At 40.1% G+C, this 27,091-nt stretch overlaps 1 protein-coding gene and 1 long non-coding RNA gene across 6 annotated transcripts in view; one reads left to right on the top strand and one right to left on the bottom strand.

Moving 5' to 3' along the window:
• Positions 1 to 7,951: 7,951 nt before the first annotated feature.
• LOC100558847 (uncharacterized) lies at positions 7,952 to 12,018 on the bottom strand. Of its 2 annotated transcripts, none has more exons than XR_010003571.1 (3): positions 11,864 to 12,018; positions 10,253 to 10,403; positions 7,952 to 10,073 (listed from the first exon to the last, which is right to left on the bottom strand). It is a non-coding gene; the product is annotated as an uncharacterized LOC100558847 (long non-coding RNA). The 2 variants fall into 2 exon arrangements; XR_505532.3 differs by having other exon boundaries at positions 7,952 to 8,529.
• A 24-nt stretch (positions 12,019 to 12,042) lies between these two features.
• Positions 12,043 to 27,091, top strand: part of ap3b1 (adaptor related protein complex 3 subunit beta 1) — a 190,125-nt gene continuing 175,076 nt past the window's right edge. For 2 of the 4 annotated variants that reach the window (XR_505533.3, XM_062972349.1), the window contains exon 1: positions 12,045 to 12,332. Coding sequence is in view for 3 of the 4 variants with exons in the window: in XM_062972349.1 (XP_062828419.1) it covers positions 12,199 to 12,332 (134 nt within the window). In the remaining variant the exon portion in view is untranslated. Of the gene's footprint in view, positions 12,333 to 27,091 lie in introns of all 4 variants that reach the window. The other 2 variants (XM_062972350.1, XM_008102923.3) reach the window with 2 other exon arrangements.

The following is a 27,091-nucleotide window of genomic DNA, read 5'->3' as shown; positions in this document are numbered from 1 at the left end:
GTATAAAATCCACATTGAACTGGATGATATGGCAATGTGGATTCAGATAACCCAGTTCAATGCAGATATTGTGGATTATCTGCCTTGATATTCTGGGTTATATGGCTGTGAGGAAGGGCCCCCAATCTACCAATCTCGATTTAAGCTTTCTGTTCTCAAGCTATTCTTTAAGAAGGCTCAGCAGACTCTGCAGGACTTTTGAGATGGAATAGATGTATAGTGTGACCATCTGAGGGTGCAATTTCCCACTTACAAGTAGAGCGCTATTTAAACAAAGTATTTAACACCATCCTACAAGCTCATATGAATGATGAAAAAAAATCCCCAAATGCAAAAGGTATTTTTCTTTCTTTCTTTTTTTAAAGCAGGAAAGAGACAAAGAGAACCAGGGAAGAAAAGAACTCCAACAGCAAAGGAGAGTTTTCTTAAGATGTTTCAAGTGAGGCACGTGAAAAGGGGACTGCAGAGAGAAACTGAGGCACATTGAGATATATGTGGTGAGGCAGCAGAGGCAGAATTGTCACCAATGCTTGCTCAATTTACAAAAGATTCAAAGAGGGTTTCTGTGCAGACACCAAGGCCCATATGTGTGATTTCACAGAGACCACAAATAACTGGTTTTATTTATTTCATCTGAATGTTGATTATCTCGTGAGTTGACTGCTATATGTTTACACATTTATATATGTATTCTTGCAGTACACTGAGGACAGATGTAGGGACAAAATTATGAATTTTTATATAACCCAGCGGCGCAGTGGGTTAAACCACTAAGCTGCAGAACTTGCTGATCGGAAGGTTGGTGGTTCAAATCCGTGAACGTTGTTAGTCCCAGCTTCTGCCAACCTAGCAGTTCAAAAACATTCAAATATGAGTAGATTAAAAAGTATCACTTTGGTGGGAAGGTAATGGCACTCTATGCAGTCAAGCCAACCACATGATCTAGGAGGTGTCTATGGACAATGCCGGCTCTTGAGCTTAGCAATGGAGATGAGCATCATGCCCCAGAGTCAGACTTGACTAGATGTAATGTCATGGGGAAACCTTTACCTTTACTGTCTAGATCAGGGGTCCCCAAACTAAGGCCCGGGGGCCAGATGCAGCCCTCCAAGGTCATTTATCTGGCCCCTGTCCTAAACTTTAGATTTAAGGTTGACCTAAGTCTACCTGGTCTTTGGAGGTCTTTTTGCTTACTTGTGGTCTTATGAGATTGTCTAGATGGCCTTTGGGGGCCCCTTTCCTTACCTATGGTCTTCTGATGGCCTGATGAGATCATGTAGATGGCCTTTGAGGGTCCTTTTCCTTACTGATGGTCTTATGAGACCATCTAGATAGTCTTTGGAGGTTTTTTTGCTTACCTGTGGTCTTATGAGATCATCTAGATGGTCTTTGAAGGTCTCTTTGCTTAGCTACGGCCTTAGGAGACCGTCTAGATGGCCTTTGAGGGTCCCTTTCCTTACCTATGGTCTTTTGATGGCCTTATGAGATCATGTAGATGGCCTTTGAGGGTCCTTTTCCTTACTGATTGTCTTATGAGACCATCTAGATGGTTTTTGGAGTTCTCTTTGCTTACCTATGGTCTTATGAGATCGTCTAGATCAGGGGTCCCCAAACTAAGGCCCTCCAAGGTCATTGACCTAACCTCTGTCCTAAACTTTAGACTTAGGGTTGACCTTAGGAGACCGTCTAGATGGCCTTTGAGGGTCCCTTTCCTTACCTATGGTCTTTTGATGGCCTTATGAGATCATGTAGATGGCCTTTGAGGGTCCTTTTCCTTACTGATTGTCTTATGAGACCATCTAGATGGTTTTTGGAGTTCTCTTTGCTTACCTATGGTGTTATGAGATCTCCTAGATCAGGGGTCCCCAAACTAAGGCCCTCCAAGGTCATTGACCTAGCCTCTGTCCTAAACTTTAGACTTAGGGTTGACCTAAGTCTGAAATGACTTGAAGGCACACAACAACAATCCTAATTTTGGACTATTTCATCCTAGTCCGGCCCCCTAACAGTCTGAGGGATTGTGAATCGGCCCTCCACTTAAAAAGTTTGAGGACCCCTGGTCTAGATCTACAATAAAATACAAAAGACAAAAATACACAGACATTAATCACTATTCTTAAAACTCCTATAATAGTTAACTAAAATAAATTAAAACACAATAAAACTTGATTAAATAATAAGTTTGGTAAAATGGGATTACATTACAAGATGAAAGCAGGAGGAGTAAGGTGACAGGTGTAAAAGAATCAGTCAGAGAATTTAGAAAAGTTCATTGCCATCACATGACTAAAGGTATGGTTGTGTGATGATTTTTAACTTTACAACGAGATCACATCTTCCAGAATGTGAACAAAATGTGCACAGCTGGGTGTCTGCTATCATATATATGAATGGGAACCAAGATTTATTAAAGTGATCATTCTGTGTCGCATCATAAAGTGCACAACATTGCTGCATGCGTTAGTCCCTTTGTGAATAAATAGATTATATGTGAACATTATATATCTGCTGTGTTCCTTTCTGCAAACGGAATTGATCTTATGAAGACTATTCCACTGCTGAAGTAGGAAGATGGATCAGGGAACAATATTTTACAAAGAAGAGGTAAAATTAGCTTATTTTGTTCTGAAGGCAGCATGTTTTGTCTAAACCCAAGTCAGACAGTTAAACGTTCCTCCTTGCTGTAGATATACGGTGACATTTTTTATTTGGGTTATGAGATCTAGGTCACATATGATGACACTTTTGATTTGGGTTATATGATCTAGGTCAGAGCTGAATCAAGATGGAAAAAGTAAACATGAAACCACAATGGATGAATGCCTAGTTACTTTTGATACTTCAAGCATGGCAACAAATCTTCACCTTATGTCCCAGATAGCCAACACCCCCACTACCTCCGAAGATAGCATTTTGTTCCCAAGGATTAAAAAAATTAAAAGAAGCTTCTCTCTATTAACGTAGCAAAATCTTGTACATCATTTCCCATCCAGTAAGAATTTTACAAGAGGCAAATCACATTATAATTGCACTGCATAATAAGCAAGTGAAGTCAATTATGAATCTGCTACTGTCAAATTCTTGACTTATGCACCTCTTGTGCATTGCTATTGTCTTGAGAGTCCAGTGTGTTAGAAGTGACAGCAGAATGAATGCCAAATCCTATGCACCTGCAAACCCATTAAAATTTATAGGTTTAGATGCATCTAAATGGAGAAGATCAAGCAGTGAATTAAGTGAATTTTGCAATAACTCTGTAAAAGAGGGAGCTATTGTCTGCAATTAGGATAGCAGTCAATAAATATTCAAACTTTTACTGTACTTTCCGGTGTTTTCAACACTGGAAGGATTAGATAAACAATAAACAATAATTGCTGCTATAATAAAAACAATTCCTCTTGTAATAAAACAGAAATCAACAGAGGACTTTCTTTCTTTTAATCTCTCTTCAGGCAAAGTTCCTGTTTCATTTTACACCATATTTCAGTCTTCTCCAGCTTGGTATACTCCTAATGTATAAGAACATAATAGATTGTGAATTGTAGAACTTATAGTCCAATGCATTAGAAGAATACCATGTTAGGGAATAATCAAATAAATAAGTATAATTTAGGCCTCTGTAAATAGACATATCCCTGGAATAATTCCTATTGATCCTAAGTCTTATGTAAAAATAGATATATAAAGAATTGTACCATTGGAGTTGATATTGGCATTGACAGTTTCTGGGAGACCTTTTTGGCCTATGTTCAGAATAAACAAAGGGAGATTAGATAATCAGCGTCTGAACTTGCCATTGAGCTTGACTGATGCTCCTCCTCTGGAAGCTGGTACTCTGGTTTCTTTTCAGATTGTATAAATATTTTTTGGCCTGTGTGGATCCTGGTGGTTGGAAATTGTTCCCAAACCTTGAAAACTTTCTCTGCTTTAATCTCTTTTATTTTGCAAATCTCAGCAATCTCCAACTTGAAATCAGTCTGCCTGTTGAAACAATGGCCACTACATCTGACCAGATTTTTGAATTGCCATTTTTACCCCATTCCCTTAAATGTGTGCCATGTAGCTTGATAGAGAGCTCTGCAAGTTTACAAAATCCTTGTAAAGGTATGTCTCAACTTTGAATTTTGTTTAACTTTGAGATTCACAATCTCAACCACAGGAGGGCACCAAACAAGTATACGTATAATATCTCTGTTGATGCTACATAAACAGTTTAACTGCATAAACACCATCAGATGGATTGATAATTGCTTTGTTAGAAAATCAAGAGTTGTTACCAGTGGTTTGTTCTTCAAATTGGAAAGAGGTCTTGAGTGGAGTACCACAGGATTTGTCTTGAAGCTGATGCTCTTCAATATGTGTATCAATTATTTAGATTGTGGGGTGGAGGTAATCTATATCAAATTTGTGGGTCACACACAATTGGGAGTGGTTTAAAACACTGGAATATAGAAACAGAATTCAAAAGAACCTTGATAAACTAGAGAATTGGGCTAAAAGTAATAAAATGGAATTCAATAGAGATAAATGTAACATTTGACATTTGGGGATACTTGCCTTGATAGTATGCCATTTGAAGGGGGCCTTAAGATCTTAAATTGAACATGATCCAGCCGTGTGAGGCTGCAATAAAGCCAAATACTATCTAAGCTGCATTAATATAGCAGAGAACCCCATCTACGCAGCCATTTAATGCAGTCTGAAATTGCTGGGTAAGTGTAGATTCGCATAAGGCAGTTCAATGCAGCTGAACTGCATAATATAAATCTATTGTTGTTTACTGGCTCAATCGCTTCCGACTCTTCATAACCCCATGGATCAACCCACACCATAGCTCCCTGTCAACTGTCATCACCCTCTGCTCCTTCAAGGTCAAGCCAGTCACTTCAAGGATAACATCCATCAACCTTGCACTTGGTCAGCCCCTCTTCCCTTTTCCTTCAATTTTCCCAAGCATATGAATCTAGACTGACCATATAATGCAGTTTCAAACTGCATTGTATGGCAGTATAGATGAGGCTATAGTTTTCAGGTTGAGAGAAGTAATAGTCCCACTACCTTTTGTGCTGGGCTGGCCAAGGCAACACCTGGAGTTCTATGTTCCGTCCTGGGTGCCCCATTTTAAGAAGGATGTTGGAACAGATTCAGAGAAGGACAATGAGAATGAGGTATGGAGAACAAAATATCCTCATATAAGTGGTTGAAGGAGGTGAGCATGTCTATCTTGGTGAAAAGAGGATGGAGGAGTGACATGATTGCATTTTTAAATGTCTCAAGGGCAGTGACAAAGAGGAAGGTGTGGGCTTATTCTTTGCTGCCTCAATGGGTAGAACTACATCTAATGTTTTTAAATTACAAGAGAGTAGAATTTAATCAACGTTAGAAGAAACTTCCTCAAATGAGAGGACTTTGCCAATAGAAGCAATGGCCTAGAGTTGCTGGGGTCTTCTTTCAAAAAGAGGCTGGACACCTATCTGCTGGGGATGCTGCAGATCAGTGGTTCTCAACTTGTGGGTCCCCAGATGTTTTGGCCTTCAACTTCCAGAAATCCTAACAGTTGGTAAGCTGGCTGGGTTTTTTGGGAGTTGTAGGCCAAAACACCTGGGGACCCACAGATGGAGAACCACTGCTGTAGATGGAGATTCTGCAGGGAATTGGACTGATGGCCCATGGGTATTCTTCAAACTATTATCATAGAATCATAGAGTTGGAAGAGACCACATAGGCCATCTAGCCCAACCCCCTGCTGTGCAGGAAAGCACAAAGCACCCCTGACAGATGGCCATTCAGCCTCTGTTTACAAGCTTCCAAGAAGGAGCTTCCGCTATACTCCAAGGCAGAGTTCCACTGCTGACCAGCTCTTACTATCAGGAAGTTCTTCCTAATGTTCAAGTGGAATCCCCTTTCTTGTAATTTGAACCCATTGCTCTGAATCCTAGACTCCAGGGCAGCAGAAAACATGGTCTCCAGACCTTTGATCATTTGATTCTATGATTGTTTTAACCTAGGTAATCCTTTAAAATCAGTTTTGTTTTCTTGTGCCCAAAGAGAATTGTGCAAGATGGGCCCCATTCTTGTGCTGCTGAAAACCAATGGAATTGGCAATTCCAAGGGAAACGGCAAATTTACAGTATGGCATGAAGGCAGTGGCAGAGAGAGGTCCCAATAGGGAGAGAAGGCCGGTCCAATATGGTTCTTCTCTTTCTAGAAATTGCCTGCCCCCACGATATGTGTAGAATATGGTACTGCTCTGGGAAAGTATCTGGAAACTCTAATTCAGGATATTTTGGCCTGTTTGCTAACAGCCCTAGGCACAGTGAGCATATTAGGTCAATGCTGAGAGTTGTGCTATCTACTGGTTCGTTTCCAGGCTCAATTATCTAGATATATGTGAGAGATAGCCTCCCACTTATGGGTATCTTGAGGAAAGGAAGTGGTAGAGAAAGGCAAGAAGACAGGACAACATAGAAATGCACTGAAGTAGATGTTTTATGTTAATACTAGCTATGCCTGGCCACGCGTTGCTGTGGCAAAGTATGGTGGTATGGGAAATAAAGTATTGAGGAATTGGTGGTAGTTAAGGTAAAGGATAAAGGTTTTTCCCTGACGTTAAGTCCAGTCGTGTCTGACTCTGGGGGTTGGTGCTCATCTCCATTTCTAAGCTGAAGAGCTGGTGTTGTCCGTAGACTCCTCCAAGGTCATATGGGATGACTGCATTGAGCGCCATTACCTTCCTGCCGGAGCAGTACCTATTCATCTACTCTCATTTGCATGTTTTTGAACTTTAGGCTTGGCAGAAGCTGGGGCTAACAGTGGGGGCTCTCTCCGCTCTCCCAATTCAAACCTTTCGGTTCAGAAGTTCAGTAGCTTAGCGCTTTAACACGCTGCGCCATCAGGGGATATTATTTCCTAAAGGTTGTGAATATACAATATTTTTAATTTTTTGTCTATATTAGCTGGCCCTGATTGTTTCCTTTGTGGAATTTCCAATTCCCCTGCTTTCAAAGTGTTGCTCCTTATTTACTGTCCTAGTATTAGAGATTATATTGTTCTGTATTATTCTATCACAGTAATTATTTCATATTACAGTAGAATCTCACTTATCCAACATTCGCTTATCCAATTTTCTGGATTATCCAACGCAGTCTGCCTTTTAGTAATCAATGTTTTTGTAGTCCGTGTTTTAAATTCATTGTGATATTTTGGTGGTAAATTTGTAAATACAGTAATTACTACATAGCATTACTGCACATGGAACTACTTTTTCAGTCAAATTTGTTGTATAACATGATGTTTTGGTGCTTAATTTGTATAATGATGACCTAATTTGATGTTTAATCGGCTTTTCCTGAATTCCTTCTTATTATCCAACATATTCACTTATCCAACGTTGGACCGGCCTGTTTATGTTGGATAAGTGAGACTCTACTGTACATTGATAATCTTATATTATCTGCTTAGAACTGGATTATATGAGGCCCCTTCTTCACAGCTGTATAAAATGCACACTGAAGTGGATTATATGGCAGTGTGGAGTCAAGATAATCCAGTGCAAAGCAGATAATATAAGATTATAAATGGGTTATATAGCTGTGTGCCTTGAGTCTACACTGCCATATAATCCAGTGCAAATTAGATAATCTGTGGAAGAGGCCTAAGTGAGGCATAACTCTGCCTGTCCCCTGGGCTGAGTGGGCTGCTAGGAGACCAAGCTTTCTAACTGGCAGCAATTGGATAAAAACAATTATTCCTCTCCTTCTAATTAGGACTTTATTTTTCTTTTCTTTTTGTTATATCAACCTAGAGGTGTGGATGATGGGTTGTGTTGTCAAATTTTGAGATTGGGGGGCCTGTAGTTTTGTTGTTTTGTCGGTCGCCAGGATTCCATCACTCTTTTATATATATAGATTAACATTTTGAAGAAATAGATTCAAAAATTATAAAGATCAGATAAAATCATTTTGGGAGAACCATCTCTACATTTATTTTCTTGGGATAATGATATGGACATTTTAACCATTTAGTCACAAATATGTTGAAGTTAAATGAGTTGCGCTCCTAAGTAATGGGAACAAAAGATTTATATACAACATTTATTAGAAATACCATTTCTATCAGCAGTGTAGGCTATGTTAAGAAACAACCAAAAAGGAGCTGCCTCTGTAGGCAATTATATACATGGCTTGGTTGGATTATCTCACTAGAAGTGAGAAGAACCAAAATTGAAATAATACAAATGTTTATTATCACCTTGACTGATAATTTACAAACAATAGTGTCAAAGTATAAATGAGTTTATTAGCATACATAATGTAAGAAAAACCAGATTAGGACAAAGAGAATGAAACTAGAGTATTTTCTCGTTACCATAAAACATTGAATCCGGTTGGCTGAAGGACATCACACATTGTCTCTTTCCTACAATTATTCTTGTTTGTCCTTGTGTTGTTTTGCTTCCTTCCCCCACGGATCAATTGAAATCACTCTCAGGGGCTTCCTGAAGCATTTTCATAGATCTATAACTTTTTGCTATTGGGAAAAAAACAAAGAGGGATATGAAATTGGATCTTTCTCTTTTCAGGCCAGGTTTAAATATTACCATATATCAATTATCTTATGTCACCAGTTCCTATTTTTAAAAGGTACAAAGGCTCAAAGAGAATGGTAGAAAAGCGGCAACAATTTATGTTGGCATAGAGGTAGGAAAGATGGCAACAACCAAATTTGCATTAAAATGCAAATCAGAGCATGCATAATTATATAATTTGCATAATATGTAAATTAGCCAGATGGGTTAGAGAGTCTAGAATCTGACAAGGAGAAGTTCAGGTCCGCTGACTAGTTCTGACCTTTAATTCCCTTCATGGCCTACGGCCAGGATGTCTGAAACAGCTCAGGGGGCAGGGAAGGAATTACAGTTGTAGTAGTAATAAATAAATAAATAAATAAATGTTATTTGTATCCCACCCCTTCTCCCCAAAGGGACTCGGAGCAGCTTACAATAAGAAGCCATAATCATAGGCTCTTCTCTGTGAGACCCATCTTCTGAAGTGAACTATTATCATAGGCAGATAAGAGGAAGGACCTTTTAATTGAAGGCATACAACCTTGACTAAGCAGGTATATGTGGCACCATTCTTCCTAACTTTTAGGCACCAGTTAAAATCTTTACCATTCTTTCAGGTTTTAATTTCATATCTGGGGTTTCCTTTTACTGATAAAATTCTACCTGTGGCTCTTACTGTATTATTATTATTATTATTATTATTATTATTATTATTATTACAGGTATTATATTATGATGACATCAATAATTACAATGTTTTTGTTGTCAGCTACTGTGATACTGTGGTTACAAGGTGGGATAGATGTGCCTAAAATAAAAATGAAAGGAATATAAAACGTATGAAGATAAAGGGATCTTAACTGGTACTGAACTGATATAATTATAGTATTTTTGAAATCAGCATTACAAATTATTACATTACTCAGGTGATCCCTCATTGTCCAAGTATGATGGTCTTCCAAGTGTAGTGTCTTAGTGGTGGGTACATAGGTGGCTGTGGAGGCTTATTCTTGACCCATATGTTCTTCCATCGGTTTCCAGGTGGAATGTGGTCCTGGTCAGGATTGGCTTCACGCACCTTCCTCTTGGCACATTTCTCTCTTTCTCCCTCCATTTGTGCCTCTTCAAATTCCACAGCACTGTTGGTCACAGCTGACCTCCAGCTAGAGCACTCAAGGGCCAGAGCGTCCTGGTTCTCAGTGTCTATACCACAGTTTTTAAAGCTAGCTTTAAGCCCATCTTTAAATTTCTTTTCCTGTCGACCAACATTCCATTTTCCATTCTTGAGTTGGGAGTATAGTAACTGCTTTGGGAGACGTTGATTGGACATTCAGACAATGTGGTCAGTCCAGTGGAGTTGATGGCACTGGACTGACCATTGCTTCAATGCTGGTGGCTTTTGCTTCTTCCAGCACTCTGACATTTGTCTGCCTGTCTTCCTATGAGATTTGCAGGATTTTTTTGGAGGCAACGCTGATGGAATCGTTCCAGAAACTGAGTGTGACACCTGCAGACAGACGTCACATTACAAATTATAACCACAAATTGAAGCCAGTGTAGTGTAGTAGCTTGAGCTTTGGACTATGGCTGGATCTACACTGCCATATAATGCAGTATGGCAGAATAGATCCAGCCCATGACTCCGGAGACCAGGGTTTGAATGTTTATGGAAATTGACCAAGTTACCTTGATTAGGTCACACTTTCTCATCCTCAGTGAAAGGCACATCTGCTTTGAACAAATCATGTCAAGAAAAGTCCATGATAAATCCTTGTAGGATTGCCATAAATTGGAAACAAACTGAAGGCACACAACAAGAAGAACTGGCATGTTTAGCCTGCAGAAGAGAAGACAGAGAGGAGACATGATGAAGGCCATGTACAAATATGTGAGGGGAAGTCATAGGGAGGAAAGAGCAAGCTTGTTTTCTGCTGCCCTGGAGACTAGGACACGGAACAATGGCTTCAAACTACAGGAAAGGAGATTCCACCTGAACATTAGGCAGAACTTTCTAACTGTGAGAGATGTGGAGGCTCCTTCTTTGGAGGCTTTTAAGCAGAGGCTGGATGGCCATCTGTCGGGGGTGCTTTGAATGCGATTTTCCTGCTTCTTGGCAGGGGGTTGGACTGGATGGCCGATAAGGTCTCTTCCAACTCTATGATTCTATGAATAATTATTGAGGGATCCGTACAACCACAAACACTCACTTGTGGGTCACCACGTTCCAGGGTCCTTTGCATACAGGCATGTAGCCGGGGGGGGGGGGGGGGCTTGAAATAAAAGAAAATATTTTCTTTTATTGTGTTGTTTAATGTGCTATGATTTGTTATTCTATTATATTTTGTTATATTGTATTGTTCTGGGCATGGCCCCATGTAAATCGCCCCGAGTCCCCGTTGGGGAGATGGTGGCGGGGTATAAATAAAGTTTATTATTATTATTATTATTATTATTATTATTGAGGGGCTTGAGCCCCCCCCCCTTGAAATTCTCAGGGTGGTCTGCGAGAAGGCCTTACATTTATTATTTAAACTGTTGTTTATTCATATCATGATCTGATCACCATGCTCAATATATCCCATATGTATGGGGGTATTGGGATAACGATACAAAAGATTTGCTAGGGTAGACCCTCTCCCGCTCAGACTCAGCCCCCCCCTCCCGAACCAAAATCCCAGCCCCTCCCGAAACAAAATCCTGGCTACGGGCCTGTTTGCAAAATAAGGATTTGGTGTAAAATTCAGAACCATGTTTCCGGGGAGAACATTCACTTTCTGGTTGCTGTAAATATTGTACAGTATAGTCTCTCTTATGCATTGCCCTGTTGCAGGGAAAGTTGTTGGAAGTATTGGGCAACCTTGGGCCTTTCCACACAGCCATATAACCAAGAATATCAAGGCAGATAATCCACAATTGTCTGCTTTGAACTGGGTTATCTGAATCCACTCTGCCATTTAACCCAGTTCAATGTGGATTTAATACAGCTGTGTGGATGGGGGCCTAGTTCGCCATTGTCTTCCTTCAACCACTATTCTATAGTGTTGATGTACCTAGGCCAGGCACGGGCCTCCTTGGGCCTTCCCTCCAGGTGTTTTGGACGTCAACTCCCACCATTCCTCACAGCCTCAGGCCCTTTCCTTTTCCCCCTCAGCCGCTTAAGCGGCTGAGGGGGAAAAGGAAGGGGCCTGAGGCTGTGAGCAATGGTGGGAGTTGACGTCCAAAACACCTGGAGGGAAGGCCGGAGGAGACCCATGCCTGGATTAGAGTCGGGGGCTCTGTGAGAGTTGTTCTGCTTACGTGGCACCAACAGCGCGCTCGTGATGCTTTTGGGCGCTTCCGAAGGAGGAGCCCCTCGTGACGATGGGAGGAGCTTATGCAAATTGAGGAGGAAGGGCCTTGCGTTCCCATGACAACAGCGGCGCTGGAGAAAATCCCATTTGAGCCGTTCTTCCCCTCCCACTTTCTCCCCCCCACCGCCGCCACCACGTGACCAACGTTTGAGTGCCGCTGGCCGTCAGCTTCCGGGACGAGTCGGATTGTGTGAGTGTGAGGGAAGAAGGAGCAGCGGGAAGGCGAGGCCCAGGTAGAAGGCAGCGGCGAGGGAAGTTAACTGTCACGGTTAACTGTGCGACATGTCGACTAACAGTATCGGCTACAACGACCAAGCCGGGGATGCGCAGGCGGAGGTGGGCCAAGAGGCGACGCCCACCACTGCTTCTTCCTCGGTGCCGGCGGCCTTCGGGCTCTTCAGTAGCGACGGGAAGAAGTAAGTGGCCAAGTGGGAGGGAAGACACCACGTAGGCCATCCAGTCCAACCCCCTGTCAAGAAGCAGGAAAAGCACAATCAAAGCAGCTCCGACAGATGGCCATCCAGCTTCTGGTTAAAAGCCTCCAAGAAAGGAGCTTCCACCACATTCCCAGGCAGAGAGTTCCACTGCTGAACAGCTCTTTCTGTCAGGAAGTTCTTCCAAATGTTCAAGTGGAATCCGCTATTCTGTAATTTGAACCCATCGCTCCGAGACCTAGTCTCCAGGGCAGCAAAACAAGCTTGCCCGCCTCTCCTCAATAGGACAACCTTTCAGATGGGTTGTATTTTCGAAGACTTTCATGACCGAAATCACTGGTTTGCTGTGGGTTTTCCGGGCTGCATGGACATGTTCCAGAGGCGTTCTCTACTAGCGTTCTGCCCACATCTATGGCAGGCATCCTTAGAGATTGTGAGGTTTCTTGGAAACTAAGCAAGTGGGGTTTAGATATCTGTGAAAAGGCCAGGTTGGGAAAAAGGATTCTTTTCTGCTTGAGGCAAGTGTGAATGTTGCAGTTGGCCACCTTGATTAGCATTTAATGACCTTGCAGTTTCAAAGCCTGTCTGCTTCTTGCCTGAGGGAATCTTTTGTTGGGAGGGGTTAGCTGGCCCTGATTGTTTCATGTCTGGAATTCCCCTGTTGAACATTATTTACTGTCTTGATGTTAGAAAAATCATTGAAATCCACAAGCATGTGGAGAATTGCAAAAAAAAGGAGAAAACAATGAAAATGGACAAAATCAGGTCAGTAAATAAAGAACAACATACAGAAAACAGAACATTCAGAAAACGGGAATTCCAGAAAAGAAACAATCAGGGCCAGCGAACACCTCCCAACAAAGGCTTTCCCCAAGCAGGAAACAGCCAGGCTTTGAAGCTGCTAGCCTATTCAGTGCTAATCAATCTGGCCAATTTAAACATTCACACTTACTTCAGGCAGACAAGTTTTTTCTGCCCTACCCTGAACATTCCAACATATATGTATAAACCCCATTTTCCTAGTTTCCAACACCTCACAACCTCTGAGAATTGCTGCCATAGATGCAGACGAAACGTCAGGAGAGAATGCTTTGGAACATGGCCATACAGCCTGGAAAACTTACAGCAACCCAGTGATTCTGGCCATAAAGGCTTTCAACAAGATATTTAAACTGGCTGTCATGTCCCATCTTGGCCTTCTTTTCCCCAAGTTAAACATACCCAGACCTTTAAGCCGCTCCTCATAGGGCATGGTTAGGTTTGGAATGCCTTATCCAAAATGTACAAGAAGAATAAGTAGCTCAAGGTGTATTTGTGCTAGACAGCTATATTGGCCTGAAGGCACTTTAATTCCATTGCAGCGAATCCTGTGATTTGCAATAATTGTATGGCTCCATTGCAAGACATCCTGTAATTTGTAATAAAGGGTCCATCCACACTGTAGAATTACTTCTCCTGCTCTGAACATTCCACAGATTTATAAACCCCACTTGACTAATTTCCAACATACCTTATTACCTCTGAGGATGCCTGCCATAGATGCTGGTGAAACATCAGGAAGGAATGCTTCTGGAACATGGCCATACAGCCCAGAAAACTCACAGCAACCTAGAATTAATGCAGTTTAACGCCACTTCTAAGTGCCTTGGCTCAGTGTTATGCAATCCTGGGAGGCCCCTTCCACACAGCTAAATAAAATCGCACATTATCTGTGTTGTATCCACATCTATGGCAGGCATCATCAGATATTGTGACGTCTTTTGGAATATAAACCCCACATACCTAATTTCCAGGAGACCTCACAACCTTTGAGGATGGCTGCCATAAATGTGGGCAAAATGTCAGGAGAGAATGCTTGTGGAACATGGCTATACAGCCTGAAAAACTCACAGAAACACACATTATCTGCTTTGAACTGGACTCTGATAACACAGTTCAGAGCAGATATTGTGGGATTTTCTGCATTGGTATTCCGGGATATAGGGCTGTGTGGAAGAGCCCAGAGTTGTAATTTGATGAGACACCAGCACTCATTGGTAGAGAAGGCTAAATACTCCAACTTCCAAGATTACATAGCACTGAGCCAGTGGTGTCAACTAGTGGTGTGCATTTGCATGGAATCGCTGTTCGTTTTGTTTAGTTTAATTCGTTTTGGCTCGTTTTCGTTTTCGTCTCCGCTTCCGAAAATGGGGCGCCTATCTGAATAGAATTTTCGTCTCATGTCAGAGAAAAACAAAAAGATTCGGACCATTGGGAGAAAACAATTATAGTTCTCCTAAGGGCCAGTGTTAGAGGAAGACTGAAGGTTTGAATAGACACAGGAACCCAAAAACGTCTTTGCTTTCAAAAATATATATAATCTATAACAAATAATAAGACTATCCTATTGTATTTGTTCTCTATACAGCCCAAAGGAGAGGGAGGACCAAATCACAGGCAATACAGAGAGATAGGGAGAAATAAAAGAGTAGTTTTCCAAGGGCCAGTTATAGAGAGAGAGAGAGAGAGAGAGAGGTTTGATTTCTAAACAGAGAAGGGAAGCCCAACAATTTCTTTCCTTTCAAATTAATCTCTTTACAAACAATAGGAGGGAAGAAGAAGGGGGTTTTTGCGCTAAGAATAAAGAAGAAAAGCCCCCCCACACACCCCAGCCAAACTCACCCCTACCACTTCAAAAATCCCAGACCCTTCCCTTCTAAGAAAAATTTAAAAAATTTGCCATCAGTCAGGCAAAAAATAAAACCCAAATCTTTGCCCAGTGCTCTCACCAGTAAGGCAAGGAAGCAGCAAGATAACGCAAAATACAAGGCAAAGCAACCAGTAAGCCAAGTGGAGAGAGAGAGAGCAAGCCAGCCAGCCCACCAGCACCCAGCCGCGACCGCAATGTCCACAGTCCCCCCTAATATCCCCTCCCTTTCCAGTCCACGTCAATGTTTCCTTGGCCTCCAATTGGCCAAGGATCTCCTCCTCCCACCTCCTCCTCTGATGCAAGAGGAAGAAGTTTGCAGGAGTGGATTCCACACGCCCTGAAAACTAATGCAAAGCACGATGTTCGTGCCGTTTTCTGTTTTGTGTCGCCTTTTGTTTAATCTGAAAATGGCGACTTTCATTTCGTGTATCAGAATGGACGGTACGAAACCAATACACGAATGAAACAGATGAAACAAATACCACACACTAGTGTCAACTTACATTGATGCTACAATGTTGATGCACCTTGAGACCAAGTCAGTCATCTCTTAATACTGGTTGAGAATTCTTGTATTTAAAATTGTTGAAAAGAATAAATAGCTCAAGGTATATTTGTCCTACAGTGACATTGGTCTGAGATATATTGAAGGGGGGATCCAAGTCTAAACACATTTATGCTTTATATATATATTATATACATAGCCCCAAAGTTAATTTTATACAATATTTCAAATGTGCATAAAACCCAGGTGTATACTGAACCATCAGAAAGCAAAGGGTTCAATATCTCGGCTAACTATATAGATGGTTTGAAGCATTTTAGATTTTGGAATTTCTGATGAAGGATGGTTAATTGTACAGTAGAACCCTGTTTATCTGATTTAAATGGGCGACCCGCAACTCGGGTTACCTGGATTAATCGGATAACCCGATTGTAGGCCCAGGCGCCTAGCGGAGGGAGGAAACTTCTTCATCCGTCAGGTGCTTGGACCCAGGGAAGCGCGAGGCATGCCGCTAAGCGGCGACATGCCTCGCGCTTCTCTAAAGGCCCAAGCGAAGGGAGAAGTTTTCTCCCTTCGTTTGATGCTTGGACCCAGGGAGGGAAGCGCGAGGCATGCCGCTTGGGTCCAAGCGCCGATCGAAGGGAGAAAACTTCTCCCTTCGCCCAGTGCGTGGGCCTTTAGAGAAGTGCGAGGCATGTCGCTGCTTAGTTGCATGCCTGGAGCTTTTCTAAAGGCCCAAGCGCCGAGTGGAGGGAGTAGTTTCCTTCCTGCCACGATCGCAGGCCGCTTCCTCGTGCCTCCCCCTCTCCTCTCGAGAGGAGAGGGAGAGGCTGGAGGAAGCGGCCTGCAATCGCTGCTGCAGCGTTCGTGGCCTACTTCCCTGGGCTGAGCCCTCGCCCCTTGGGAAGCAGCCCACGAGCGAGCGCTGCTGTCTTGGGCTCCTTCCAAGGGGTGAGGCCTCTTTTGGGAGGGGGAGGAGAGGGGGAGGTGGGGCGGCAGCCCCTCGGGTAATCTAGAGACTTGGTTCACCGGGGCTCGGTTTACCGAGGTTTTACTGTACTTATTTGTATGTATCGAGGCATTTTGGTGGTGGGACCCAAGTCTCAACACAAATTATTGTATGTTTCATTATACACTGTATGCATAATTTTATGCAATATTTTGGATTTCGGAATTCCAAACAAGGAATGTAGCCTATGCAATTTTTACTGAGTTGTGACTCGCCTTGAACCATGGGGAGAGGTGAGTAAGAAATAAACATCAAGAAGTGATATGAAGACTGTACTGCATGCTTATTCTTGATTTCCCCCCCTGTTCCTAAATGAGCATCATAGTCAGTATGACTTTATTCACAAAGTAAACACTGAAATGTTTGAATGACCACTGACCTACTAAGTGAACTTTTATGCTACTTTTTAATTTTCCTGAGCTCTTGAGAAAAGTTTGCTTATGAGACGACAATGGAAAAAGTGGGACATACAGAATGGAGATGTCTGCAAAAGTGCTCTGTTCAGGAAACTGAAACATCCCTAAGACTTTCAGTTTACCCTCTTAAGGCTGCAGTCATAAACACATTTATTAGCGAGCAGCTTCCTTTAAAAACTGAATCATTTGCACCTATGGAAACATCTGCATGACTGCCCTTTTGGAGGCACCAAAATATTGGGAATCATAAAAATACTACATTAGTGGTGCTAATGAAGCAGGGTGAAAGCCCGCTAATGGAGTAATCAGAATGCTTAGTAATCATCCAGAGTTTGGGATAGCCATTGTGAAGAAGCTGGACATGTGTGGAATTTAATAGAACTGCTCTTGCCTGTCTGAATTATTTTATCCTGGCAACATTTCTCGCATTTCATTTTTGCTGAAACTCACATATAACGTTAGTGTCCTAATGCTTTCCTGTCTTCCTTATTTAGACATTTGATTAAGAAAAGAGGGCTATTTTGCCTGACTGTATACTTCATATATCCCAATTTTTCCAGGAGCTTTCTAAAGAAATCAAGATTTAAGACAATCCCAAATAATATTTATCGCAAACAAGTCTCATAGATGATTGTTTCTGCTGACTGTATCTTGATACATCATTTGAATGCTATTTATATCTAATACAGTAATAATAATGATAATAAGTTTATTTATACCCCACCTCCATCTCCCCCGAAGGGGACTCGGGGTGGCTTACATGGGGCAAGCCCTGATTAAAAAAAACAATATACAATACATCAATAGACAAAAACATACATAATTATAAAATTTAAACATTAACCTATAGAAATAAAAAACAGACTTAATAAAACATGGAATTAAAAGCAGCGAGGTTGTAATAATAGGTTAGGTAAAGTGCACATTATATAAAGTTGTAAACTCGGGGTAACTGATAAAGTGTTCCAGATTTGTGGGAGAGCAATTTGGGATGGGAGAAACCTTGAGTCAATGTCAAATTAACCAGGAAAAGTGCAACTGGTGCAGAAATGGTCATGGAACATGATTGTTATGGGGATGGACAATCTTTATCCAAAGCCCTGTGTGAAGAGCCAGGTTTTCAAGCTCTTCCTGAGTGCCACCAGGGTGGGGGCTTGCCTAATTTCCCTGGGGAGCGAGTTCCAGAGCCGGGGGCCCACCACGGAGAAGGTCCTCCCTCTCGTCCCCACCAACCGTGCTTGTAATGGAGGCGGAAGCGAGAGGAGGACCTTCCCTAACAAACGAAGAGATTGTGCAGGTTCGTAGGAGGAGAGGCAATCACAAAGGTAGGAGGGTCCCAAACCGTTCAGGGCTTTGTAGGTGATCACCTGCACCTTGAATTGGGTCCGGAAGATGAACGACAGTCAATGGAGCTCCTTAAGCAGGAGGGTTGACCGCTCCCTATAACTACATGTATAAAAGATAATCTCTACTCTCAAATTATTTATAAAGCACCATATAATGGCTTCCTGAATATTTTTAGTTAGGAAGCTTTTGCAAGGCAGTGCAGTTTTTTTTAACAAAACCAGTAGAAGAAAAGAAGGCCAAATTTTGTGGATTTTCATGTTCAACTTTAAAAGAATTTCAGTTCATAAAAATATTTATTTTGATGCATAAAAGAGTTATAATAGTTACATCTTACAATTACGTAAATGTTACAAATGGTTTAATGAGTTATCAAGTTTTACTAACTACTTTGAGTCAGAAACAAATCTAAAAAATAACTACACAAATGGAGAATATCTCATTAGGCCTTATGTTGCTGGGTTGCCATCTTGCAAATGACTGAGGCTGAGGTTTTGTGACATTGGAGAGGTGTCTAACAGTAATCGCTTGAAATTCTATGCCCCATCCTTTCAAGTGATAAGAGTTTCATTCATGGCCAGTTTGTGGTTGCAAATTGGGTCCATCTTTTTGAAACACTCTGTGTCTTCTTTGAAATTGGGTCAGTCCAGTTACTTCAGGCAGTGTCTTCTTTCAGCATATCTGTGAAATATGAAAGTTCAATTTCAGACAAATTTATCAGGGAATTATTACTCAGTGTAAGATGATATAAAATCATGTCAGAAAAAAATGAAAGCAGTTACTACTTTCCATGTTAGAAAGGGAAAAGAATTGTAGTGAAGAGCACTGTACTGCAGGGGACAAATCAAAGTGCTAATAAGTTAGCGATTAAGCAGTGGATTCCATTTCAGGTTATTAACTTGATTCTAGAAGGGAGCAGGCAAGGCCTATCATGTAATTTGACAATTATACATAAGTTAGCAACTGCATGTAACTAAATCACCAACTACAATACGTGAAACAGCGAGTACACCTCCTATGTGTGTGAGAAGTATATGTATTCTGGTGTTATGTATATATTCCTATATAAGAGGACTGCCATTTCCATGCTTCTGAATTATCTCTGTACCCATCTTTTCATGTAGAATCATTGCTTTTATTATGTGGTATTTCTTTAAGATGGACCAATATTTAAATATATATTGACTATGGTGTTAAGTATTTTAATTGACTTAATTTTTTGTGTCCAGCTTATGTTAGAGGAAGGAGTGGTAATTGCAGAGTTGTTTTGTTTCAGCTGCTATTGTGTGTATTGTATAAAAAAAAACACCGTAAGAGCCTAATTCAAATTAAAGCTATAGCAGGAAGGATGATTTTTAAAGTACAGCCTAATTGATTGTCCCTTGTTGGGATATTAAGTCTGCATTTCCCTTTCCACAAGATTTGCTTGTATTGGGTGGCAAATGTTTGACTTACAGAGATGAGCTGTGTTGTGGTCATTTCCTAACACAAAATATAGGCAAAGGACATAGAAAACAAATCTATATGTTTCCACAAATGTGTTAATGTCTAAGACACTGAAACTACATTTTTGCCAACATTGTTCAGCCAATAGATCTTTGTAGGCTTGTAGAATTTGCTAATTAATAAGATGCATTCTTGAGGTTCTCATGGTGAGCAGAGGAGAAATTCCCTAATTTGTAATACTTAGTAGTGACAAATTCAGTACTTAGTAGTAACAAGCTTGTGTGCTTCCATTAGTATAATACGTGTGTGTTGTGTGTCAGGGCTATGTAATATGCGCCCCTTCCTTGGGAATACACTAAAGACATTTGGAAAACTTTTGAATTAGGTTACATTAGAAAGTGGAGTGACTCCATACCAATCTGCTATATTGCTAAAATTTTGACTAGAGTTGAAGTATATAATCAAACTATTGGTATGCAATGCTTTTAACAAATATTTGATTGCCAGAATGAACTCAACCATTACTAGAACACAGAAGTGAGTAACAGGGCTTGTTCACCTGAGGGTAGAATGAAATGATGAGAAAGTAATGGTTCAGATATCTTGATGAAATGGAAAATTGGTTTAATGATTGAATAGTATTGATAGATGCTCCCTAAATCAAGGGGTAATCTGGTCACTTATCTAAGCTAAGGACCACTAGCGTTATAAAAGGTTTTGAAACCATTGAAGGAGTGCCAGGCTGACCCCTCATGTAATGTTTATTTGACTGGGAAGTCTGTAGGAAGAAACCCATTCAGTTTTGTTTTTTTGAGTAAAATGTATTGTGTGATTTTATCAGTATTAGTCAGATATTACCAGTGCAAGACTAGTTTGTATGATACTTATTTTGTCTCCTCTCCGATAGCAAAACAATTCTAAAACCAACAGATGGTTCGCTTAATATGTTCTTTACATATTCTCTGTGTCTGTGCCCCATAAAATCTTGTACGTTCCATACCTTTGGAAACTAGTAGCATGGAGCAGTAAAATTGTTACGTGAAATGTTTAATCAGTTGTCAGCATTTGGAGACATCATATGGAAAAATATACATTCTGGCCGATAGGCCAGTTTATGTGAACATTCAAACAGATGGCAAATGTTGGAAGAATAACATTCATCAATTTGCATTTTGAGAAAAGTTTTCTATCAAACAAAGTATGTTTGTAATTTGGGGGGGGGGGGGGTTCTTAGCAGGATATACAGTAATCCCCCGTATCACTGTATCCAAGACTCCACATGGAGATAAAAAGTGTGGATGATTGCATTATTAAATGGTAGGAATGTGAATGCACACACTTCAGTGTGTCTGAAGTCATGTTGCTATCAGTTAATGTGGAGTATACAGTCTGTTGAATTCATAGATCTAGACTTCTGTTAACTGAGGAATGCCTATATTGTGTAGAAAATGTAGCTTGATAATAGTGGTTTGCAAATGATTGCTTTGTTGGAAGATGATCAGAGCGTTTCAGCTGATTCTTGGATTTTCTGTGAAAATGTCAATTGCTGTACAAGGCATTCTAGAATTCTTCAGTTAAGTTAGTATTGATTGTTTAAAAGTTATGGAGAGGTATAGAGATGAATGGATGAATTTCTTGCAAAGTAGCCAGGCCCTAATACTTAAATTTGATGCCTATACTGGTTCATTGGCATGTCTGTAGTTAGGCCATCTGTTAGAGTGGCACTGTGCCTCCTACTATAGTGGTATGCCAATTTGATTAGGTATGTGAGCCAGAAAAGATGAGTGATTTGGATGGAGTAGCCTATAAAGTAAGGCCTTAATGAATTTTGAGCTAATAAATGCGCCGAGTATAATATGAGTTTCAAACTGTGGCACAATATTAATAAATGCATCAATTGATGCTTGCTTGTAATATTTTTTTAAAAATGGAGAAAGACAAAAAGTGTGGCTTAGAATGAAGTTTATCTGAATAAAATCTCAGATGTTCTTGGACAGGGGTCCCCAAACTAAGGCCTGGGGGCCAGATGCGGCCCTCCAAGGTCATTTACCTGCCCCCCCGCCCTCAGTTTTAGACTTAGGCTTGCCCAAAGTCTTAAATGACTTGAAGGCACACAACAACAACAATCATACTTGACTATCTCATTGGTCAAAAGCAGGCCCACACTTCCCATTGAAATCCTGATAGGTTTATGTTGGTTAAAATTGTTTTTATTTTTAAATATTGTAATTGTTCTTTCATTTACTAATATTGTGCGATGATAATAATATAATACATTGTGTATACATATAATATTGACACTAGTATTATAATGTAATACAATATAATAATAATACAATATAATAATATTAATTATATATTATTACTAAAATATTACAGTATAGTGGTATAGTACAATATAGTAATATATAATGCTAATATTGTGCTATGCTGATAATATAATATATTGTATGTACATACAACTTGTAAGCCGCTCTGAGAGAGGGTGGGGTATAAATGTAGTAAATAAATAAATAAATTGTTGTTGGGGGTTTTTTTGCACTACAAATAAGATGTGCAGTGTGCATAGGAATTTGTTCGTATTTTTTTTTCAAATTATAATTCGGCCTCGCAATAGTCTGAGGGACCATGAACCGACCCTCCACTTTAAAAGTTTGAGGACCCCTGTTCTTGGACTTCTGCTCACATCATCCCTAGTTTGAATAATTAATTGACAGGAGTAATGGGAACTGTAGTAAAAATTTAGAAAGCCACAGGTTTGCTATATCTAGCCTAGACTGTTGCAGTATTTGGTTTGACTCCCTGCACCCCAGTACCTCTATATTCATTTTTACATGAAAATTACGTACCTGGAGTCCAAGATGTGCCTGTTATTTGCTGTCAAATTGACTTGACTTATGGCAACACTTTGAATGAGAGAAGCAAAATGCCCTGAAGGCACCTGACTTTGTCTAATCTGGGAAGTGAAACAGGTCGGACTTGGTTAGTACTTGAAAAGGAAGTCCATTGGGCGAAGTCATGTACTGTGGATTTTATTTAGAAGAAGGCAATGGCAAACCTCAAAATAAATCGTGCCAAGAAAATGTTATAATAAGGCTTTCATAATTCAGAGTTGACACAGAGGCAGCTAAATAGTATTAACTCTGCTTTTGCATTTTATCTTAAATTTTCAATGGTAGCCATTCCAAGTTTTCTGTTTTTGTGTCATCTCCCTATGTTGTCTTCTCCCTATCTTAAACTTCGGATGTTCCTTCCTTTACCTTGTCTGATGCCCTTGTCAATTTGAAACCATTCTCTTTCTCTATAATCTTCTTGACAGTTGCCTGTTGTCCAAAGTACAGGTCATGCATAAGGTCACTGAACTATTGTGACACAGCTATTTCTTTTAGAGTGATACATATTTTTTTCATTTTTTGCTATAATCTATAAAGCATGGGTGATTTTCTTCCAAAATTGTTTGGTGTGCTCTATTAGTCAGAGTATGTCTGTAATATTATCTCTAGCATCTCTTCCTTTTTTGGAACTCATATGCATACCTGTAAAGAAAACTGGGGAAGAGCATGCAGGTTAGGCCTCTTTGTTCACTTGTTTGAATGAATTGGGTCCCAGGAATAAGACAAAGTACTTGGTGGGCAGAATAAGCACATCATACCTAATTTTTATAAAGGAAGAGCTGCATAGAACAATTTCAAATCTGAGTTTAATGTGCTCATTTGTGTTGAGAATTTGATGTATCAGGTAAGTTGAGTTTGTACAACTGAGTATTTTTTTAATCAACATTTACCAAGTTTTAGTGGACTATGCTGGCTATTTGGCTTAGAAATGGAGATAAGCACCACTCCTCAGAGTCGGACACAACTAGACTTAATGTCAGGGGAAAACCTTTACCTAGATTTTCATGATGATTTCTATAACTTGCCTTTTTATGCAAACAGTTATACACCATTATAAATGTTCCGTCATATATTTCAAAGTTGCTACTACAGATTAGGAGAGAGTTCTGCATGGATATATGCAGTGAGTACTAACTATAGTACTTGGGCTTTTATATTAGAGTCTATTTGATTGAAACTGCACTCTTCAGATTGCATCCAGGACTAGTGATGGGGAGACAGGTCTGGGCCTTGTAAGCATTCAGTTTGTCATGCAATAAATAGCCAGGGTCACACATGAAGCCACCTAGTACCCTAAAGGCACCACATCCCATCTGTTCTTAGAAACTAAACAGGGTCAGCTCTAGTTAGTATTAGGATGGGAGACCACCAAGAATGCTGTAAGCTATATTTAAGAGGAGACATAGGCAAAAACCATTGCTAAGTATTCCTTTTCTTAGAAAATACTATGAAATTAATGAGTTTGTCATAAGCCGACAAGTAACTTGCTCTCTCACACACAAAACATTTAATTGTAAAAAAAAAGACATTTTTGTTCCAAGGAAGTTGTAGTGGATTTAGTTACATTTCTTTGAACAGCCTACATGACTCGGTTTATTTCTGCAATCTTCAATCTCAAGTCTGTTCACAAGCATCATCAATATCCCAGATATTATTTTTATTGGTCTGAGCGTCTCCATACAGCTTTCTCACAGTCTGTATCTTGTCTTACGTGGTGCTTCTTTCATGCCAAAACCAACTATGTTATGCTAAAGATTCCTGTATTTCAAACCTTTTTCTCTGACATTATGGATTTAACCTTCTCCTTCCCTCTTGGCTTTAAGTATAAACACAGCTTGCCTTTTTGTTTTGCTCCTTGTATTCCTTTATTTGCTAAACTGCCAGGAATCAGAACTCCAATCACCAGCCATTTCTTTATCCTATAGTATTTATTAGGTGGTTTCAAATAATGATATAGTAATTTGTATGAAAGAAGTACATTAAATACCAAATAATCCTGCTTCTTGGCAGGGGGGTTGGACTGGATGGCCTACAAGGTCTCTTCCAACTCTATGATTCTATGATTTAAATATGGCCTTATAAAACTCTTAAGTTGTCCCCCATCTAGACAGATTTGTTCTGTTATGTTGAAACTCATATATCTAAATCTACATTAGAAACTCATTTTGGTAAATTATTTTCCTGTTTTCACCAAGGCTACATGCAGAGATCCTATCTGTAAAATGCAGTTTTTAAAAAGATAGATGTTTTGAGTTGTAGTGCGATTATTGTTTAGACAGAATAGGGAACAGTGATAGTTTGATGAACCAGCTTTTTCTATCAATACTATTTGTTGAACTTTGGAATCCTTCCTTTTCTTCAGCCACAAACGATCATAGCAAATATAACATGAAACTAGATACCTTTAACATTTTGTCATATGCAAGTGCTGTTGCTTACATGATTAGCTGTCAGCTTGTTAATTGGTTGAATGATTGTCAATAATAGATGATAACTTTTCCTCTTAATGATGAAGAATGTCTGGGATAGTAATCTCTCACCTGTACCATTTGATTTCCTGTAATGAATTTTGTCTTGGGCACCTCACTCTCCATGCAGCAATGTTATTGATGAAAATGTTATTTTATGTAGGAACTTGTAATTTGAATTTGTTGGGTTATTAAGTAGCTACTTCTAGTATTTATATCCTAATCAAAAAGATGCACTGCTTAATTTTTTCTCTCTGATTTCACCCTTTTGTGAGTTCCTATTCCCCCCTCCAATATTTAACTACAGGGTGGTATATTCAAATTTACAGGGTGGTATAATGCTTACACTTTTTCCTGTCGCTTGAATCTCTGTTCAGTCTCAAAGGGACAGTGGATCTCACATTGCAGATTCTTTCACAAAAAGTAACTACTGTACTCTGTTTTATTATGAACCAACAGATATACAGTTATAAGGATTTGCCTAGCTGCTTATTTCAATATTTATTTTATGTTATATGTTTATATAGTTTCTCCCAGCCCATGTCAGGACCCAGGCTGCAGAGCACCAATAACCATGCGCAGAGGCCAGAATCTATCTAATATCTTTATTAAAGGAATATGTAAAGTCAATAAAAACAAGTGAAGAATATAGTTCAGAAGTAGACCTTTCAGGAAAGGTCAAATATAGTCCAGGAAAACAATGTCCAATATGAGATATTAAAGTCCAAAGTTATAATCCACTTCACCGAAACGCACACTATTTGGCAAGCAATAGTGTGGGGAACTGTCCATAGTCTTTGAGGCTTAAGGTAAATCCGAAGGAAACTGGAAAACAAGGCTTGAATCAGAGAAGCAAGGTCCATGGTTTTAAACGCAAGGCAAGGCAAGACTTGAAACTTGGCAAGATCAAACTTGAAACAAGGCAAACATGAATCAAAAACTGAGTCCATAGAAGTCCATGGTACAAGGCTGGGCTGGAAACTTGATCCGGGATCTGGGAACTGGAGTACGAAGTCTACACACGATTTCACTCCTCAAGCCGACGAATTGACTCCGCAAGGATTCCTTTGCGGGCAAACACCTATATAGGATCTTGTTTTCCCGCCAAGGAACACTTTCTCTGGGGAACAAGAAACGAAACCTATACTGTGTCCAGATGCATGACTCCTTAAAGTTTCCCAAGGGAAGCAGACTTAATCAGCTAATTGTCTGGCAGCTATCCTGGCGCTCCGGCGAGTCGCCTCTCGAGCGCCCCTATCTTGATTATAATAATCCCGGCGAGAAAATGGGGGAGATTTCTGCTCAAGGCTTGTTTGGCTGACTTCTTGTGGGCAAACATCTTGCAGGTGCAAGGGCTCCAATTCTGGCTGAAACGGTGGGAAACCCAAGTTTTCCTCTTCATCTGCCTCAATAGTACCAGGAACGGGACTACATGGCCCATGAGTCATCACAGCCCATAAGTTTTCTGAAGTGTTGTACAACAGTATAGAACTAAAAATGTTTAAATACTTTAAAATATTCATTTCAAAATGGACCTTGAATATAATTTTACAACAGATATTTAAATAGACAGAGCCATTTCAAACATCAAAGGCCACACTGAACACCACCATTTTAACTGGCTGCTTGAAGTTCTCTTGGGGTTCTGCTACAGAGAAAGTTTGTGACATGTGCACACCAAATTAACCTAGTGATATTTTGGGAAATAAAAGAGGCTCTGCTGAGGATCACAAATTTTGGGCAAGCTCTTGTGGGAGGGGATGGTCCTTCATATATTTAATTTAATATTGAAAATATCTTAGTGATCATCACAAATAGTGAAGGAATGTATCTATGCCTCTCTCAAGGAGATGGAAGCACCCACTAAATGTGGACATGCATCTTGAATATGAGTGTTGTACAAAGGAATTATTATTTGTGTACACTGTCTTACATGGCATAAAATATTGTGAGTAAACCTTTGTGTTGAA

The sequence above is a fragment of the Anolis carolinensis genome, chromosome 2, assembly GCF_035594765.1.
Source record: "Anolis carolinensis isolate JA03-04 chromosome 2, rAnoCar3.1.pri, whole genome shotgun sequence".
In the NCBI taxonomy this organism is placed as follows: Eukaryota; Metazoa; Chordata; class Lepidosauria; order Squamata; family Dactyloidae; genus Anolis; species Anolis carolinensis.
This window is presented reverse-complemented; position numbering and strand designations above follow the sequence as displayed.